This window comes from Bubalus kerabau, chromosome 4 (assembly GCF_029407905.1).
Source record: "Bubalus kerabau isolate K-KA32 ecotype Philippines breed swamp buffalo chromosome 4, PCC_UOA_SB_1v2, whole genome shotgun sequence".
NCBI classification, from domain to species: domain Eukaryota; kingdom Metazoa; phylum Chordata; class Mammalia; order Artiodactyla; family Bovidae; genus Bubalus; species Bubalus kerabau.
Window position 1 is genome coordinate 8,461,733 of NC_073627.1, and position 16,277 is coordinate 8,478,009.

Sequence of the window (16,277 nt, forward strand, 5' to 3'; positions counted from 1 at the left end):
ACTTCTGTGTGCCCACCGGACTGTAAGGGCAGGGCTCAGCGGAGGGACGGTGGGCTCTGTCAGCTGCTCCCCGCTGACCAGCCCCACCCTGGGCACAGGTGAAATATTGGATCCAGGGTGACTCCGAGTCTGAAGCCCACCTGCTTGACAGCAAGGTGCCCTCAGTGGAGCTCACCAACCTGTACCCATATTGTGACTACGAGATGAAGGTGTGCGCCTACGGGGCGCAGGGCGAGGGCCCCTACAGCTCCCCGGTGTCCTGTCGCACCCACCAGGAAGGTGAGGCCTCACCACATCCATCCCTGGCCACCCTGATGCCAGCCTGCCCAGCCCTGGCCTCGCCCAGAACTCTGCCCTCTTGTCCGCTGTTGACAGCACTCTTCCTGCACCCCCTCTGCCCCACCCAGTGCCCAGCGAGCCCGGGCGTCTGGCCTTCAACGTCGTCTCCTCCACCGTGACCCAGCTGAGCTGGGCCGAGCCGGCTGAGACCAACGGCGAGATCACAGCCTACGAGGTCTGCTACGGCCTGGTCAATGAGGACAACCGTAAGGACCCGCCCTCATCTTCTGCCCCCAGGGAGGGAAGGGGGTGGAGAATGGGAGGAGGTCATGGAGTCCAGGTCAGTGGATGAGCGCCCACTCTGGTTGCCTGGGGGCATTGTTAGGTTTGTGGTCAGGTTTGGGATTTCTTTGGAAGGAATGATGCTAAAGCTGAAACTCCAGTACTTTGGCCACCTCATACAAAGAGTTGACTCATTGGAAAAGACTCTGATGCTGGGAGGGATTGGGGGCAGGAGGAGAAGGGGACGACAGAGGATGAGATGGCTGGATGGCATCACTGACTCGATGGACGTGAGTCTGAGTGAACTCTGGGAGTTGGTGATGGACAGGGAGGCCTGGCGTGCTGCGATTCATGGGGTCTCAAAGAGTCAGACACGACTCAGCGACTGAACTGAACTGAACTGAACTTGGGCTGAGTTAGTTGCATTCCAAAGCAGAGCCCAGAAGCTCCCAGGGCAGGTGAGGATGGAAGGCCTGAGGTTATGTGTGTGCAATGGGGTCACAGGTCCAGAGTGCCAGCCCACGCAGGTCAACGAGAGTGGCTCAATTCTACACGGGTCTCTTCAGGCCAGGGTAGATATATTTAGCAAATAAAAAGCAGAGGACTCCCTGAACTTCAAACAATTTTTCTAGTACATTTCATGCAACATGTTATCAGAGCACCTGGCAGAACTCTTTATTTTTCTCCCGTCCTGGAAGGGAGAGCTGACCCCTGCACTTGTCAGGATGGAAAACTTTTCAAGGGAACTCAGTCCCCCGCTCTTGCCTGGTGCAGGGCCCTCCTCTCTGCATAGTCACCTGTTGAGTCCATCCCAGGGATGGAGAGCTTCCCACCCCCAGATACAACCTGTGAACCCTAAAGTGGGTCAGGCTTAGCACTCCCAGGTATCCCAACAGGGCAGAGGGCAGCAGGATTGTTCTGGGCCTCAGGCTCCTTGCTCTGTTCGCCTGGCCGACCAAGCACAACCTTTTCAGCCACTGCGTCATACCTTGGCTCCTTCTGTTGGCGACTCCTGGTCCACCCCTGGACCACTGTCAGGAAGTCTTTTCTGGCCTGGCCTTTAATCTTAACCAGGCGTGACTGATGGTTTCGGCCCACACTCTTAGCTCTTGCCTCACAAACATGTAAGGAAGCCCTCCTGACCAAAGGGCATCAGCCCTTTGGGGTGGTCCCCTTCCCTTCTCCCCCTGGCAGACAGATGCGACAGGGTGGACCCCACCTCAGCACTCAGAGACCTCCCCCAGGCAGACAGTCCAACATCAGCCAGTTCTTGGAGCACAGCCATTCTTTTATCAGAGAGCATCGAGCTTTGCAAGTGGGGTTTTCCCCGAGAGCCCTCCCTTGGACCCCTCGGACCCTGCAATCTCTTCTGATCACCCAGAGGGCCCCATGTTGTCAGGTCGGGGCCCCTAGGCACTGCAACTCACTCAGAGCAGCCTGGGGTCTCTTCCTCCCCGCTCCCAGGGCTGTGTGTCCTCCCTTCTGGGTGTGGGGGAGCTGCCTCACCTCTGCTCCCGGCTAACTGACTCTTGTGCAACCTCCATCCCACCCTGGCACACTCAGCTCATGCAGGCCTTGGCCTGTCCTCTGCTGCAGGGTCAGGCCTGCCTCTCTCCTCCCGTCCTTGCCCAGGTGGCCAGGGCAGCCTTGGCGAGTGTCTGAATGTCTCCACTTTTAAAATATTTTTTATTTATTGTTTTGGTTGTGCCGGGTCTTCATGGGGGCATGCGGGGTGATCAGTCTTTATCGTGGCGCACGGGATCTTTTCAGTTGTGGCCTGTGGGATCTGGGGCTTCCCTGGTGGCTCAGCGGTAGAGAATCCACCTGCCAATGCGGGAGATCTGGGTTCAGTCCCTGGGTCGGGAAGATCTCCTGGAGGAGGAAATGGCAACCCACACCCGTTTTCTTGCCTGGGAAATCCCATGGACAGAAGAGCCTCGAGGGCTACAGTCCATGGGGTCGCAAAAGACTTAGACACAACTTGGGTGCTCAGCAACAACGTGTGGGATCTAGTTCTTGGACCAAGGATTGAACCCGGGTCCCCTGCATTGGGAGAGCAAAGTCTTAGCCCCTGGGCCACCAGGGAAGTCCCCAATGTTTCCACTTTGGATTTCCCAACCGAGCATTTGGGGTTTGGTTGGGGACGGTGAGGCACAGGTGGTGAGGGCACTCTTGGCTCTGGAGCCAGACTCGCACAGACGCACGTGAACGTAGGACCTTTACCAATGGGTCAAGGTGACACTCAAGGTGACTTGAGTCTAGTGTGTCTCTGCCACTCAACTTAGCGAGGAACCCCGTGGAGCCCTAGTGACACTTCTCTAAGCCAGTCACACCCAGGTTCTCAGGGCTTGGCCCATGGCTGGGCATCAACAGTTGCTCGCTCCCTGCCTTGTTCCCCCCACTCCTGGGTGCAGTTCAGGGGCCGCGTGACGGTCCTGGGGCATCCGAGACCAGGACCAGGCCAGAAGCTGGACGATCCCTCTGAGGCACTCTCCCTGCCCCAGGACCCATCGGGCCCATGAAGAAGGTGCTGGTGGACAGCCCCAAGAAGCGGACGCTGCTCATCGAGAACCTGCGCGAGTCCCAGCCATACCGCTACACGGTCAAGGCTCGCAACGGGGCAGGCTGGGGGCCTGAGCGGGAGGCCATCATCAACCTGGCCACCCAGCCCAAGCGACCCATGTCCAGTGAGCAGGGGGCAGGGAGGCACAGGGCAGACAGGGGCGGGCAGGGGCCTGAGGTCGGGCCCTGGCTCACCCCTCCCCCCACCCCGCAGTCCCCATCATCCCTGACATCCCCATCGTGGACGCCCAGAGTGGGGAGGACTACGAGAGCTTCCTCATGTACAGCGATGATGTGCTCCGCTCTCCAGCCGGCAGCCAGAGGCCCAGCGTCTCTGATGACACTGGTGAGTGGGCCGGGGATCCCGGCGAGGATGGTGGGGATCCTGGGTAGAGGGTGGGGCTGTCGCTGGTGTCCAGAGACAGCAAAGGGGCCAGTGACCACTGGGCATGAAGATCAAGACTGAAAGTCCCCTCTCTGCAAAATCAACGATTTGACAGGCACCATTCTGGCTCTGGGTACAGAGGGGACAAAGTGGACGTGGCTCATAGGACTGGTGTGCACGTCTCTGTGTGAGGACAGACAGACAGACATGGGCTTGGGGCACATGCACACGGGCTCGTGCACATGAGACTGGAAACAGTTGTGAGAGTGGAAGGCTCACCAGCTCACCAGCTGTGCCATGGAGTCAGGACACCCAAGACACCTCCCAGGGACAGGGCTACAGGCGAAGGAGGCAAGCCTGGTCCAGGAGCCCCAGAATAGCCACTGGCTTGGGGGCCCCCAGAGCAGTGCTCCTTGCACTGGCCCTGCTCCACTTCCCTCTTGGATTCCTGTACATTGTGATGCAAAGAGCCCTCGACTGGGACTCCTGGGGTCTGTTTTAGCTCTGGCTTCACTGTGGGATGGCTTCCCTTGTAGCTCAGTTGGTAAAGAGTCTGCCTGCAGTGCAGGAGACCTGGGTTCAATTCCTGGGTTGGAAAGATCCCCTGGAGAAGGAAATGGCAATCCACTTCAGTATTCTGGCCTGGAGAATCCCATGGACAGAGGAGCCTGGGAGGCCACAGTCCATGGGGTCCATGGGGCAAGAGTCGGACAGGACTTAGTGACTAAGCCACCACTGTGGGAATTCAGATGAATCGCGTACATTCTCTGCCTCGGTTTTCTGATCTGTGAAATGGGATACCAATCATACTAGGCTGAGTGAAAATCCACCAGGATTTGTATTTCCTTTTTATATAATTTATTTTTGGCTGTGCTGGGTCTTCATTGCTATGCAGGCTTCTCATCGTGGTGGCTCCTCTTACTGTGGAGCAAGATGGGCTCTAGGGCTTAGTAGTTCCAACTCCCGGGCTCTAGAGCACAGGCTCGGTAGTTCTGACCTGTAGGCTTAGTTACTCCGCGGCATGTGGGATCTTCCCGGTTCAGTTCGGTTCAGTCACAGACCAGGGGTCAAACCTGTTTTTCCCGCATTGGCAGATAGATTCTTTACCATTGAGCCACCAGGGAAGCCCCAGGATTTGTATTTTCTTCCTTCCTTACCTACATCAGGCTTCCATGGAGTCAAGCTAGGGTTCAGGGGTCTTGAGGGTTTTGAGGGTCTGGGGTAGAGAGCAGCTGGTATGAATCAGGTTCCTCGGCTTGTCGGCACTACACAGATCTACTCCGGCTGCTGGAACTCACTGGGGAGTTCCCGGGAGGCAGGCCGGGGAGACATCACTCCCTCCCTCATCTAGACGGGAAGCAGGCTCAGAGCAGAGGCCTCACGGCTCGCGGCAGAGCCAGGGCTCTGGTCCAGGGGGTCTTCCCTCGCCAGCTGCGGCCCAAGCCGCCCTATAACACCTCCGGGCTGAGGTTCCCGCCTGCCGCCGGGTTCCCCCGCCGCCGCACACCCAGATCGCATGTGCCGGGGGACCACCGGCTTCTCCGCGCCCCTGGCGCCCCCTGGCGGTGCCAACGCGGCCCTTCGTTGTTCCTAAGGCTGCGGCTGGAAGTTCGAGCCCCTGCTGGGGGAGGAGCTGGACCTGAGGCGCGTCACGTGGCGGCTGCCCCCGGAGCTCATCCCGCGCCTGTCCGCCGGCAGCCGGCGCTCCTCCGACTCCGGGCCCCCAGCAGACGGCGCCGCCGATGGGGCCGATGGGGGCACGCGGGGCGCCGGCGGGGAGGGAGGTGACGGCACGCCCCCACCCGCACCCACCTCGGCTCCAGCCAGAGCACACCGCGGCCAGGCTGCCTTGCCCGGTGACCCCAGAGCCAGGGGACCCCAGGGCAGGCGTGTGGGCTCTCCTCAGGGCGGGGCCGACTGCTGGGGCTGCGAGGCCCCGGCGGAGGTCGGGTCCTTGGGGGTCTCCTGCCAGGCCACGGGACCTGTGTTCCAGAAGCCTGCGGGGGTTGGGGAAGGGGGTGGGCCGTGGACTCCTCCAGGGGCCTCTGTCCCTGGTGGGCAGAGGGAGGCTGGGTGTTTTGATGCCAGGGGGGCCCCGTGAAAGTAGGTAGGTAGGTAACCCCCGGAACTCCCAGGGCTGCAGCAGCCCGCCCCTCGGGGCTCCGGGGTCTGCGGCCGGGCCTGTGGGAGTGACCCTGCCCTGTCCCCGCAGAGCACCTGGTGAACGGGCGGATGGACTTTGCCTTCCCGGGCAGCGCCAACTCCCTGCACAGGATGACCGTGAGCACCGCGGCCCACGGCGCCCACCTGAGCCCGCAGCTGTCCCACCGCGTGCTGAGCACCTCGTCCACCCTCACGCGGGACTACCACTCGCTGACCCGCACGGAGCACTCGCGCTCGGCCACGCTGCCCAGGGACTACTCCACCCTCACCTCCCTCTCCTCCCAGGGTGAGTGCCGCCTCCTCCCCGGCCCTCCGGCCAATCGTTCCTCTCTTCCAGCTCCTGGAGGCGGGGCGGGGGCTGTTGCCCTCCGCCCAACACGCACACCCGCCCCGCCCCGGCTCACTTGTGTTTTGTCCTGCCCTAGGCCTCCCTCCCATTTGGGAACACGGGAGGAGCAGGCTTCCGCTGTCCTGGGCCCTGGGGTCCCGGAGTCGGGCTCAGATGAAGGGAGCCCCCCGCTCCGGGGACTCGAGAGACTCTATAATCCTGGCTGGGCAGCCAGCAGCGCCCTCTTGGGGCTCAGGTAGTACAGAGGTGGCAGTCCTGCGTCTCCATGGCCGTCCCGCTCCATGTCACCATCCACCCACCATCAGCACTGCCCGCGCCTTCTCACCCTCCATTCCATCCACATCCACGCTGGTGCCTAAAGCGGCCTGTCCTCCCGGGGTGCTGGGCTGGGGCCAGCTGAGGAGGGTGGGGGGCCGGCCACTCAAGCAGAGCCCGCACTCACCCTGAGTGCGGTGGGGAGGCGCTGGGCGGCCTAGAGAGGGTGCTGTAGGGCTGAGTGGGCTGCCCGACCAGCAGTCAGGGAGGTGCAGCTGAGAACCAGGGACTACTGCCCAGATAACCCCGCCGTGGGCTGACTGCGGCACCCCCCTATCTGCAGGCTCCCGCTTGGCTGCGGGTGTGCCCAACACACCCACCCGCCTGGTGTTCTCCGCCCTTGGACCCACGTCTCTGAAAGTGAGCTGGCAGGAGCCGCAGTGTGAGCGTGCGCTGCAGGGCTACAGTGTGGAGTACCAGCTGCTGAACGGCGGTGAGGCCTGGCTGCTGGTGGGCTGACATACAGGGGCTCGGGCTGTCTGGAGCCCAGCCGAGCCGCTTGACCACTGATGCCCCCCACTGCCACCCCCTGCCTCTCTGAGAGGGCCTTTCCCTTCTGAGTCCCCCAGTGTCCCCTTCACTGCGTCCCCTCTTCCACTGCGTCCTCACTCATCTCCCTGGGCCTCTCTCCTGATCACTTCCCCTGCGAGGTTTTGCTTAGGGACCCAGGGCCTCTCTGCTGGGCTATGAGAAGTGGCCCTTCTCTGGGCAGGCATGACCTGGGCCCATAAACAGCCATCATACACAGATGGGATTTCAGATTCCACTCCTTGTATAGTGCACAACCTGAACCACCAGCCACACCACACAAGGCCGCCCCGACCTGTACCCCAACCACAGCTGGTCCTGTCTGGGCTAGGACCAGGTCTGGGCTGCGGCCTAGGGGAGGGGCGAGATCAGGCCAGGGGCTAGGGATGAGGAATGAGGCTGCTCCACTGTCTGCCTCCGTCCCCCACCCAGGTGAGCTGTATCGCCTCAACATCCCCAACCCCAGCCAGACCTCGGTGGTGGTGGAGGACCTCCTGCCCAACCACTCCTACGTGTTCCGTGTGCGGGCCCAGAGCCAGGAGGGCTGGGGCCCGGAGCGTGAGGGTGTCATCACCATTGAGTCACAGGTGCACCCGCAGAGCCCGCTCTGCCCCCTGCCGGGTGAGTTGCCACCCCCACCCCCACAGGTGCCCCCACCTGGCCCTCAGATACCCACCTGTCCCCTGACAAGCTTCCTCTGCTGCCCCCAGGCTCCGCCTTCACTTTGAGCACACCCAGCGCCCCGGGCCCGCTGGTGTTCACTGCCCTGAGCCCCGACTCGCTGCAGTTGAGTTGGGAGCGGCCCCGCAGGCCGGATGGCGACATTCTGGGCTACCTGGTGACGTGTGAGATGGCCCATGGAGGAGGTGCTGCCCACCCCGGGTTGGGGGGCGGGGGAGAAGGGGTGGAGAGGGAGCCGCAGAGGCTGAAAGGCATCTTTCCTGCCCAGAGCCAGCCACCACGTTCCTGGTTGACGGCGACAGCCCCGAGAGCCGGCTGACCGTGCCCGGCCTCAGCGAGAACGTGCCCTACAAGTTCAAGGTGCAGGCCAAGACCACCCAAGGCTTCGGGCCAGAGCGCGAGGGAATCATCACCATCGAGTCCCAGGATGGAGGCAGGCTTCTTTGCCCCTTCCCCAGCCCCGCCCCTTCTCTGGCCACGCCTTCTCCTGGCACCGTCCTCTAACTGCGCCCCCACCCACCCTCTCCAGGACCCTTTCCACAGCTGGGCAGCCACTTGGGGCTCTTCCAGCACCCAGCGTCAGGGGAATACAGCAGCATCACCACCCACTCCAGCACCACTGAGCCTTTCCTACTGGGTGAGTTGCCTGGTGGGGGCTCCTGGCTCTCCCCAGGAAACACAGAGCTAACAGAGGAAGGGGTGGGGGGAGGCCGTCAGGACCCAGGGGTGGGTCCTTCAACACTTCTTCCCCTGCAGATGGACTGACCCTGGGCTCCCAGCACCTGGAAGCAAGTGGCTCCCTCACCCGGCATGTGACACAGGAGTTTGTGAGCCGGACTCTGACCACCAGTGGGACCCTCAGCACCCACGTGGACCAACAGTTCTTCCAGACCTGAGCGCCCCCCTCAACACACACACCCTGCCCCACCCCCTCCCCATGCGCTGCCTCAGCTACTCCATCCTTGGACTCCTGGTGGCCCACCCCAGCCGCATGCTGATCACAAGGCCACTGCCTCTGGCCACAGCACAGGGGCTCAGTGTCCTCTGGACAGCGTGGAGGGGGCAGAGGTCCCAGAAGGCCCTTCTGGCTGCCCCCCTGCCCCAGGCCCCAGCCCCTTTGTAACCAAAGAGCTGGACCCAGCATGACAAGGGCCTGGCTTTGTTCTGCTATAATAAAGATTTCGCTACTGCTTGGCTCTGCCCTGACCATGTTTCTAGGCCCCGTCCAGAGCAGGGAGCAGTTCTCACACACCCCTTTTCTGATGCCCCAGCACACATCCACCTCTTGAGGCAGGCGGGCATCAGAGTCAGAGATACAAGTTTATTGAGCACCCAGACAGGAGGGGAGGCCCACCGCGTGCTGTCCCAAGAGGGCCTCAGAAGCACAGCACCTTGGCTCCATCAGCCGCCTGGGAGAGGTAGAAGGTGGCGGTCCCGTGGTACTGCTCCTGTCGGGGGATGGGGGGTCTGAGCTCAGGGGTGCCCTGGGAGCCCATCTCTCCTGCTCCCCCGCCCTCCCCTCCCCACCCCGACTCCAGCACTGCCAACCTGGATGTGCTGCATCACCCGAGGAGCGGCAGAGGCCTCCAGCAGGGTCACCGTGCAGCCCCCGAAGCCACCGCCCGTCATGCGGCTGCCGTAAACCCCAGGAGCAGAGAGCGCGGCCTCCACCAGCTGATCCAGCTCCGGGCAGCTCACCTCATAGTCGTCTCTGCAGAGAGAATACGGAGCCTGGAGCCGGCCCCAGCTGCAACACATGTGCTTGCGGGGTGTCAGGCACCCAGGGGCCTCACCTGAGCGAGTGGTGGCTCTCCACCATGAGGCGGCCGAAGGCTCTGTAGTCGCCGCGGCACAGGGCGGCCGCCGCCTGGGCCGTGCGCTGGATCTCGCCCACCACGTGCCGCGCCCGCCGGAAGGCCTCCGTGCTCATCAGGTCCCGGCCAGCTGGGGAGGAAAGGGGCTCAGCAGACCCGCCACCCACGGCCTCTGGGCCCCTGTGGACTCCAGGCCGCTGGCCCCGGGGCATCTCCACTCTGGTTCTAACGAAGCTGTGGGTAGAACCTCGGGTTGGGGAGCAAGGTTTCAGACCTCGCCTCCTTGATTATAAAAGGGGGTACCCAGGACGTCCCTGGGGGTCTAGTGGTTAAGACCCCCTGCAAGCTTCCACTGTAGGGAGCATGGGTTCAGTCCCTGGTTGGGGAACTAAGATCCCACATGCTGGGCAGTGTGGCCAAAAAAGGGGGCATGACCCACCTCATTTGGGATGTGGGGAGAACTCAGTGAGGCAGACACATGCAGAGCTCCCAGTGTGCCTGGCACACGGTGGGTACTCAATAAACAGCAGTTTGAGCCCCATACTCTGCTTCCCTGGCGAATGGGACACTGCTGCCTTCCAGAGGCCAAGACAGAACAGAAAGGACAAGTCCTGCTGGTGTTTTTGCTGGACTAACAGTGAAACCTCCAAGGGCCAGGAATCCAGAACTGGGGTACAGTGCAGGCCTGCCTGGGACACCCCAGGGAACCAGCAGGCTGTCCAACTGGCTAACGCTGAAGCAGGCACAGCCAGCCGAGTCACTAAGGGCAGCCCTGAACACCGAGGAGACTTCGCAACTTAATTCCAGGTGCCAGTGAGATTCTGGAGCCGGGGAGGGACAGAGCTGAGCTCTAGTTGACAAAAGTGACTGCCCTGGGCAGGAGCCCCGCTGGGAGAGGTAGGTGCCAGGAGACCAGATGGCGGCTGTTAAACGTCAGAGACCAGGAGGGGCCCCATGTGGGGAGGAAGGGGAGGAAGAGGAACAGGTCAGAGACCCGAGGGGGCAGGGGGCCAGGAAGCACTCAGGGGTGACTCTGAAGTTTCAAACAGGAGTGACAAGGGTGAGGAAATAACAAACAATGCGAAGTCAGAGGAGAGGTGCCCAGGAGAAGGATGAGTTCCGCCAGGGCCAGGTGAAGGCTCCAGGACCCCAGGTGGGAATGGGGGGTCGGACTCCCATCTGAGTCTTCAGTGAGGCAGTGGTGGCTGGAGTTGAGCTGGGGACAAAGCCTGGGGCAGGCCCAGGAGGAGGTACAGGGCTCTGACCAAGCAGATCCAGCACTGAGGGGGCGGAGAGGGCAGCCCCCAGGTTTCTGCGGGGAGCCCCCGAGAGAGCTGTCAAACCAGGTGGCATGGGAGACCGGCTGCTGGATTCAGAGGATTCAGAAATGAGTAGAGAGGAGAAAGGGCTTTCCAGGTGGCATGAGTGGTAAAGAACCCGCCTGCCAATGCAGGAGACGAGGGTTTGATTCCTGGGTCTGAGAGATCCCCTGGAGGAGGAAATGGCAACCCACTCCAGTATTCTTGCCTGGAGAATCCCATGGACAGAGGAGCCTGGTGGGCTACAGTTCATGGGGTCGCAAAGAGTCGGACATGACTTAAGTGACTCAGCATGCACACAGAGGAGAAAATGGGGGTTGTGAACATCGGGGACCCTTCCCAGAGGACTGGCATAGGAAGGAGACTCCATTTGAGGATGTTAGAAGACTGGGCATGTTTAAAAGCAGGTGGGGAGCAGGTGGAGGACAGAAAGGCAGGCAGAGAGAAGCACGGTTCCTGAGGGAGATGGAAGCCTCCAGGGCTGGGGCGTGGGGGGCGAATGGAAGGGCCGAGGAGGAGGGGAGAAACGGCACAAGTGCTCAAGGGCAAAAAGCTCAACCACCGTGACCTGCACAGAGCAGGTGGCCTAAAGGTGACGGTTCACCAAGAAGGACAAGATGGTCCCTGAAATGGGCCCCACGCTGCCAGGGAGGGCAGCTCCTAAGGCCAGCAGCCTGGCCCCGAAGGTAGGAGGATGAGCTGATCTGCCTGGGATAAAGTCTTAGCCCTGCCACTCACTGTACATCCCATCACAAAAAAAGGGACTCCCCTGATGGTGCAGCGGATGAGACTCCGCCTGCCAGTGCTGGGGCCAGGGTTTGATTCCTGGTCTGGAAGCATCCCATGTGCTGTGGAGCAACTGAGCCCATGCTCCAGTTACTGAGCCCAAGCTACGGAGCCCAGGAGCTGCAACTGCCGAAGCACTTGTGCCTAGAACCACCTCAGTGAGAAGCCTGAGCACGGCAACCAAGAGCAGCCCCGGATCGCCGCAACTAGAGAAAGCTCATGCAAAGCAACAGAGACCCAGGGCGGTCAAAAATAATAAATAGATAAAGACTTTTTAAAGATGAGTGTAATATCTGTCCTACAGACTTGTGAGAGAATTCAATGAGTTAATGTTTACATGACCTTTAAACTGTTCAACAGACTACCTTCCTGGCCATGTATATCTGGAAACTTAAAAATACATGTTATCTTTTGATCCTGTGATCCTACTCCAAACAATCTAATCCTGAGAAAATAGGAGGAAAACGCAGAGAAAGAATTATGTATAAAAACATCCCTCGTGGTGTTAGATGTGATTATCAGAAACTGGTTAAGTAAATTGACACCTATATGCTGAAATGCTACAGTACCTTTAAAAAGCCATGTTGATGGGGACTTCCCTGGTGGTCTAGTGGCTAAGACTCCTGCTCACAATGCAGGGGGCCTGGAACCAATGAATGTTCCCTGGCCAGGGAACTATTAATAGACCTCACATGCTGCAACCAAAGATTCCACAGGCCGAAACTAAGGCCCCAGGCAGCCAAAAAAAAAATTGCTTCCAGTGGCAGGATCTGGGGAAGGGGTGGCAGGCACCATGTGGGACCTCAAAGGTGGCAAGAAGCAGCCCCTGATGCAGCCCAAGAAGCAAGCCAAGGAGATGGGACGAGGAAGATAAGGCATTCAAACACAAACAGGAGGAGGAGCTAAAAGCCAAAGTCGAAAGGCCCCCTGCCCCCAGGAGGAATTAAGAAAATCTGGCCAAAAAATGTTCCTTGTGCCTGAGGCAATGATGATTCTTAGTTCCATTCCTGTTTAAACATCTGGACTCCCTGCCATTAACATCTGTTGCCACCTGCAGCTACAATGAAGTGTCTCTTGTTTTGGAACCTATTGTACATTTAAGAGTAAACTTCTGGGGTCGGAGGGGGGGGGGGTGGGGAGCCATGGTGATGACCGGCCTTTTCTGGTATAGGAAGTGTTCTGAGAGAGTTCAGGGCAATAAAAGGGCAGATAGCAACACTGTATTTACTCAACTTTGAAAATACAGATGACGAAACCAACACAACAGTGTAAATCAACCATAATTCAATAAAAAATTTTTTAAGTATTTTTAAAAGAGAAAATACAGGTACAGAAAACCACTAAAGGAAATACATTAAAATGCTAATTGTAGGACTTCCCTGGTGGTCCAGCGGTTAAGAATCCGCCTGGCAATGCAGGGGACACGGGTTCTATCCCTGATTCGGGAAAATTCCACATGCCAGGGAACAACCAAGCCTGTGCGCTTAGTTGCACAGGGTTGAGCCTACTGAGCCCATGGGCTGCAACTACGGAAGCCCGTGTGCCTGGAGCCCGTGTTCCACAAGAGAAGCCCGCACATCACCAGGAAGTAGCCCCTGCTCACTGGAACAAGAGAAAGCCTGCCCACATCAGCAAAGTCCCAGTGCAGCCAAAAAAAAAGCTTAGTGGCTATCTCTGGGGAGCGATCTTATCGCTTGTTATTTTCTTCTTTGTCCTTTTCTGTATTTTCCACAGTGCACATTAAATTCTTAGATTATAAGAAATGATATCGAGATATCAAGCATTCCTACATTAGCCAGCTCAGGAGGCCCCGCCCCACTCTACCCAGCCCCACCCCACCCCACCCCACTCAGCAGCCCCAGCAGGGTGCCCAGCAGTCTCCAGGACAGAGCGTACCCAGCCAGCCCTCACCCTCCACTCACCCTCCAGCTCCTCCAGCTGTACCTCCCGAAGGCTCTCCTTGCCCAGCGCCCGGGCCACCTCTTCACACTGGCGCCGCCGCAGGGGATACTCGCTGGAGCCCAGTGAGTGGCGAACGTTGGAGTTGGTGATGAGCACGGCCAGCTTGGGGTCCGACAGTGGCACCAGGCTTGTCTCCAGGGACCTGGGGCAGAGATGGAGAGGGGGGCAATGACAAGGCCGGGCGTCTGCTTGCCACGCAGCCTCCATCCAGGAGCTCCTATGAGGTGGGAGGCCCAAGGGGAGCCCCTGACCTGCAGTCAATGAGCAGCGCGTGGCCTCTCTGCCCCAGCAGTGCGATGAGCTGGTCCATGATGCCACAGGGCACCCCTGCGAAGCTGTGCTCGGCCCGCTGACACACCTGGGCCCGGGCAGCTATTGTCCCCGAGTCTGCAGCACAGGGCGAGGTGGGGAGGCTGGGGCCCAGGAGGGGACACTAGGGGTCGGCGGGTGGGAGCAGCAGTAGCTCCACGGACGTTCCAGGGAGATTCCCCACCTACCCCGCCAAGGCCACAGTTGGGGTAGGAAGCTCTGATCACAGGACCTCGGGGAAGGAGGGCTGGGGGCCGGGAGGTACCTGGGCAGAGCTGCTGTAGGAAAGTATACGTGGCCACTTCCAGGGACGCCGAGCTGGACAGCCCACCCCCCAGGGGCACGGAGCTGACCACCACTGCGCTGAAGCCAGGGAGGGGGGCAGCTGCAGGGTAAAGAATGGATGACGGTAAGACGGGCCACCAGGGAGAATGAACACAAGAAGGGAATGCGTTCTGGTGCAAAGGGAGGCAACTGCCAGGCAGCTGCTGCTGGGGGAATGTGTCTCAATTGTCAGAGGTCACCAACCTGCTGGGCCAAGGGGTCTGCTGCCCTCAAGCCGCCCACCCTGAGGGTCCTGAGACAGTCTCCCAGTTCTCAGGATTCAAGGCTCTGGAGACCAACACTTTGGGGTTTGAATCCTGGCTCCTCCATCGTGGGATGGGCAACCCAGGGCTAGTTCTGGAACCTCTGGGGGCATCAGTCTCTTCACCTGCCCATTGAGGAATCTCTACTCTGCACGCCTACCCCGCAGTGGATCAGATGAGCTAATGGGCTTTGTGGCTGAGGCAGGAATCTGACCCAGCCCGGGGCCCCATACCTGGGTAGTGCTGAATCACTCCCTTGACATAGTTGGCCCAGTGAGGGGTCCCAGGCTCCAGTGGCCGCTGGCTTGTGGGCAGAGGAAACTGCAGCCGCCGGGGCTCATCAGCATCCTCAGAGGTAGTGAGGAGGGAAACAAGCCCATCCGCGCGGGGGCTGCCCACCAGCACCGTCACAAGCTCCAGGGCCTGGCAGGAGAAACAAAAGTATGCAAAACTCCCAACACCAGGGGGCCTGGGACAGACAGGCAGCTGACCTCCAGGCTCCAGGTGAAGGGAATGGGGAGTGTCCCAGGAAAGAGGGGTCGGCTCATCAGGCCTTAGGGGGGCTTGAGTCCTGCCCCAGGGGAAGGGTCAGTGCTTGGGGAGTGCAGACCTGAACTCTGCCCTGAGCGTGGGCTCCTGGCTGTGACGCAAGGGGGAGAGAGTTCAACAGGGAAAAAAACAACAGAACTCCTTTTGGCGCTTCCCCATTTGGAGGCAACCTCAGAGGCACTGTACTCACTGAATTTGCCAGGCTGCACCGAGGGATGGACACGGCCCCAGGCTAAGGCAGTCCAATCGCCCCTGTGTGACCTTGGGCAGATCACTAGCCGTCTCTGAACCTTCTCTGCGAATTGAACGGGCTGGACCAGGAAGCTTAGGGCTTTACTTCGCCCGGATCTACCCCTACGACCCCCCTTCCGCATTCCCCCACACCGTGAGGAGGCTCCCAGGGAGCCTGGCGAGGGAGATGGCGAGGATCCGCGGTCCACAGCCTACTTCCTAGAGGATTCCCGCCTTCCTGCCTCCCCATGTGGGAAATGCCCCGTCCGAGGGCCTCCCTACGTGCTCGGGCCCCACACGCGGCGGGAGTGAAAGTTCGGAGAGGCCCGCGCAACGGTGCACGGGAACGCGGGCGCCTCCCGCCCAGCCCCTCACCATGGGCAGCACCAGGCCCCGGTTGTAGTCCGTGTGTTCCCCGATGAGGTTGACGCGGCCCGGGGCCGACACGGCTAGCTCAGGCTCAGCTCCGAACTCCTCCAGGAAGGCTCTCCGGGCCTTGGCCAGCAGCTCCCCGGCCTGGGGCTGCTCCGAAGCGGCCATGACGCTCTCCCGGCGGCTCCGCCGGGTGCAGTCCGGTAGGCGCGGGATGCTGGGGCGGGGCCGCGCGGCGTCGGCTCACAGTAGCTGCTCGCGCCGCCCCAAACCGGGCCGCACTGGCCCCGCCCCGCCCGCCGCGCCGGCCCAATCCACCGGCCGCGGGCGAGGGGGCGGGCTGGCGGCGGGCTTCGGGAAGGATCGCTGGGAGCCCACCGCGGCGGGGATTGGCCGGACCGGGAGATCTGAGCTGCCCTTCCTTGGCCTCTGTGTCACACCCATCCACCCAGCCGTCTACCTCGGCCAGAGCTACAGAGCTGGCCTCCAGCACACCTGGGTCTCCCAAAGGGCTCTCCCAGGTCCCAAAGTCCTGCAGAGGTCACCAACCCCTGATCAGGAATCTCTAAGAGGATGGCCAATCAGTATAGAGATAAGGACTGCCCGAGTTTGGTGGAGTCCCTTCTATAGGCTCCTTTCCTATAGTGGACCCGCTGTCCCAGCTCCTAGCAATGGAGCAGTGAGGAGGGTGGTAGTGGGCAGTCATGGGCCCAACTGCCAAGGCAGGTGCTTCCTCAGTCAGGAACGTTGGTCCCAGAGTCTGGTGTTCTGAATGTGACATCTCCTCTCTCACCAACCTGCATC

The 16,277-nt window shown here is 60.6% G+C and overlaps 2 protein-coding genes across 3 annotated transcripts in view; one reads left to right on the top strand and one right to left on the bottom strand.

Moving 5' to 3' along the window:
• Positions 1-8,797, top strand: part of ITGB4 (integrin subunit beta 4) — a 33,200-nt gene extending 24,403 nt beyond the window's left edge. Inside the window, exons 30-41 of one of the 2 annotated variants that reach the window (XM_055575159.1) lie at positions 99-279; positions 408-545; positions 3,066-3,248; positions 3,338-3,469; positions 5,721-5,957; positions 6,097-6,255; positions 6,619-6,768; positions 7,296-7,484; positions 7,574-7,729; positions 7,813-7,977; positions 8,074-8,181; positions 8,301-8,797. In XM_055575159.1, the coding sequence (XP_055431134.1) occupies positions 99-279; positions 408-545; positions 3,066-3,248; positions 3,338-3,469; positions 5,721-5,957; positions 6,097-6,255; positions 6,619-6,768; positions 7,296-7,484; positions 7,574-7,729; positions 7,813-7,977; positions 8,074-8,181; positions 8,301-8,440 (1,938 nt within the window). In that variant the 3' untranslated portion in view covers positions 8,441-8,797. The remainder of the gene's footprint in view (positions 1-98; positions 280-407; positions 546-3,065; positions 3,249-3,337; positions 3,470-5,720; positions 5,958-6,096; positions 6,256-6,618; positions 6,769-7,295; positions 7,485-7,573; positions 7,730-7,812; positions 7,978-8,073; positions 8,182-8,300) is intronic. The other variant, XM_055575160.1, reaches the window with a different exon arrangement.
• A 48-nt stretch (positions 8,798-8,845) lies between these two features.
• On the bottom strand, positions 8,846-15,742 carry GALK1 (galactokinase 1). The gene is made up of 8 exons (XM_055575161.1): positions 15,477-15,742; positions 14,555-14,744; positions 14,000-14,119; positions 13,677-13,812; positions 13,386-13,567; positions 9,338-9,488; positions 9,093-9,255; positions 8,846-8,992 (listed from the first exon to the last, which is right to left on the bottom strand). The coding sequence occupies exons 1-8, from the start codon at positions 15,639-15,641 to the stop codon at positions 8,921-8,923; spliced, it is 1,179 nt and encodes a 392-aa protein (XP_055431136.1). The 5' UTR covers positions 15,642-15,742; the 3' UTR covers positions 8,846-8,920.
• Positions 15,743-16,277: the final 535 nt, after the last annotated feature.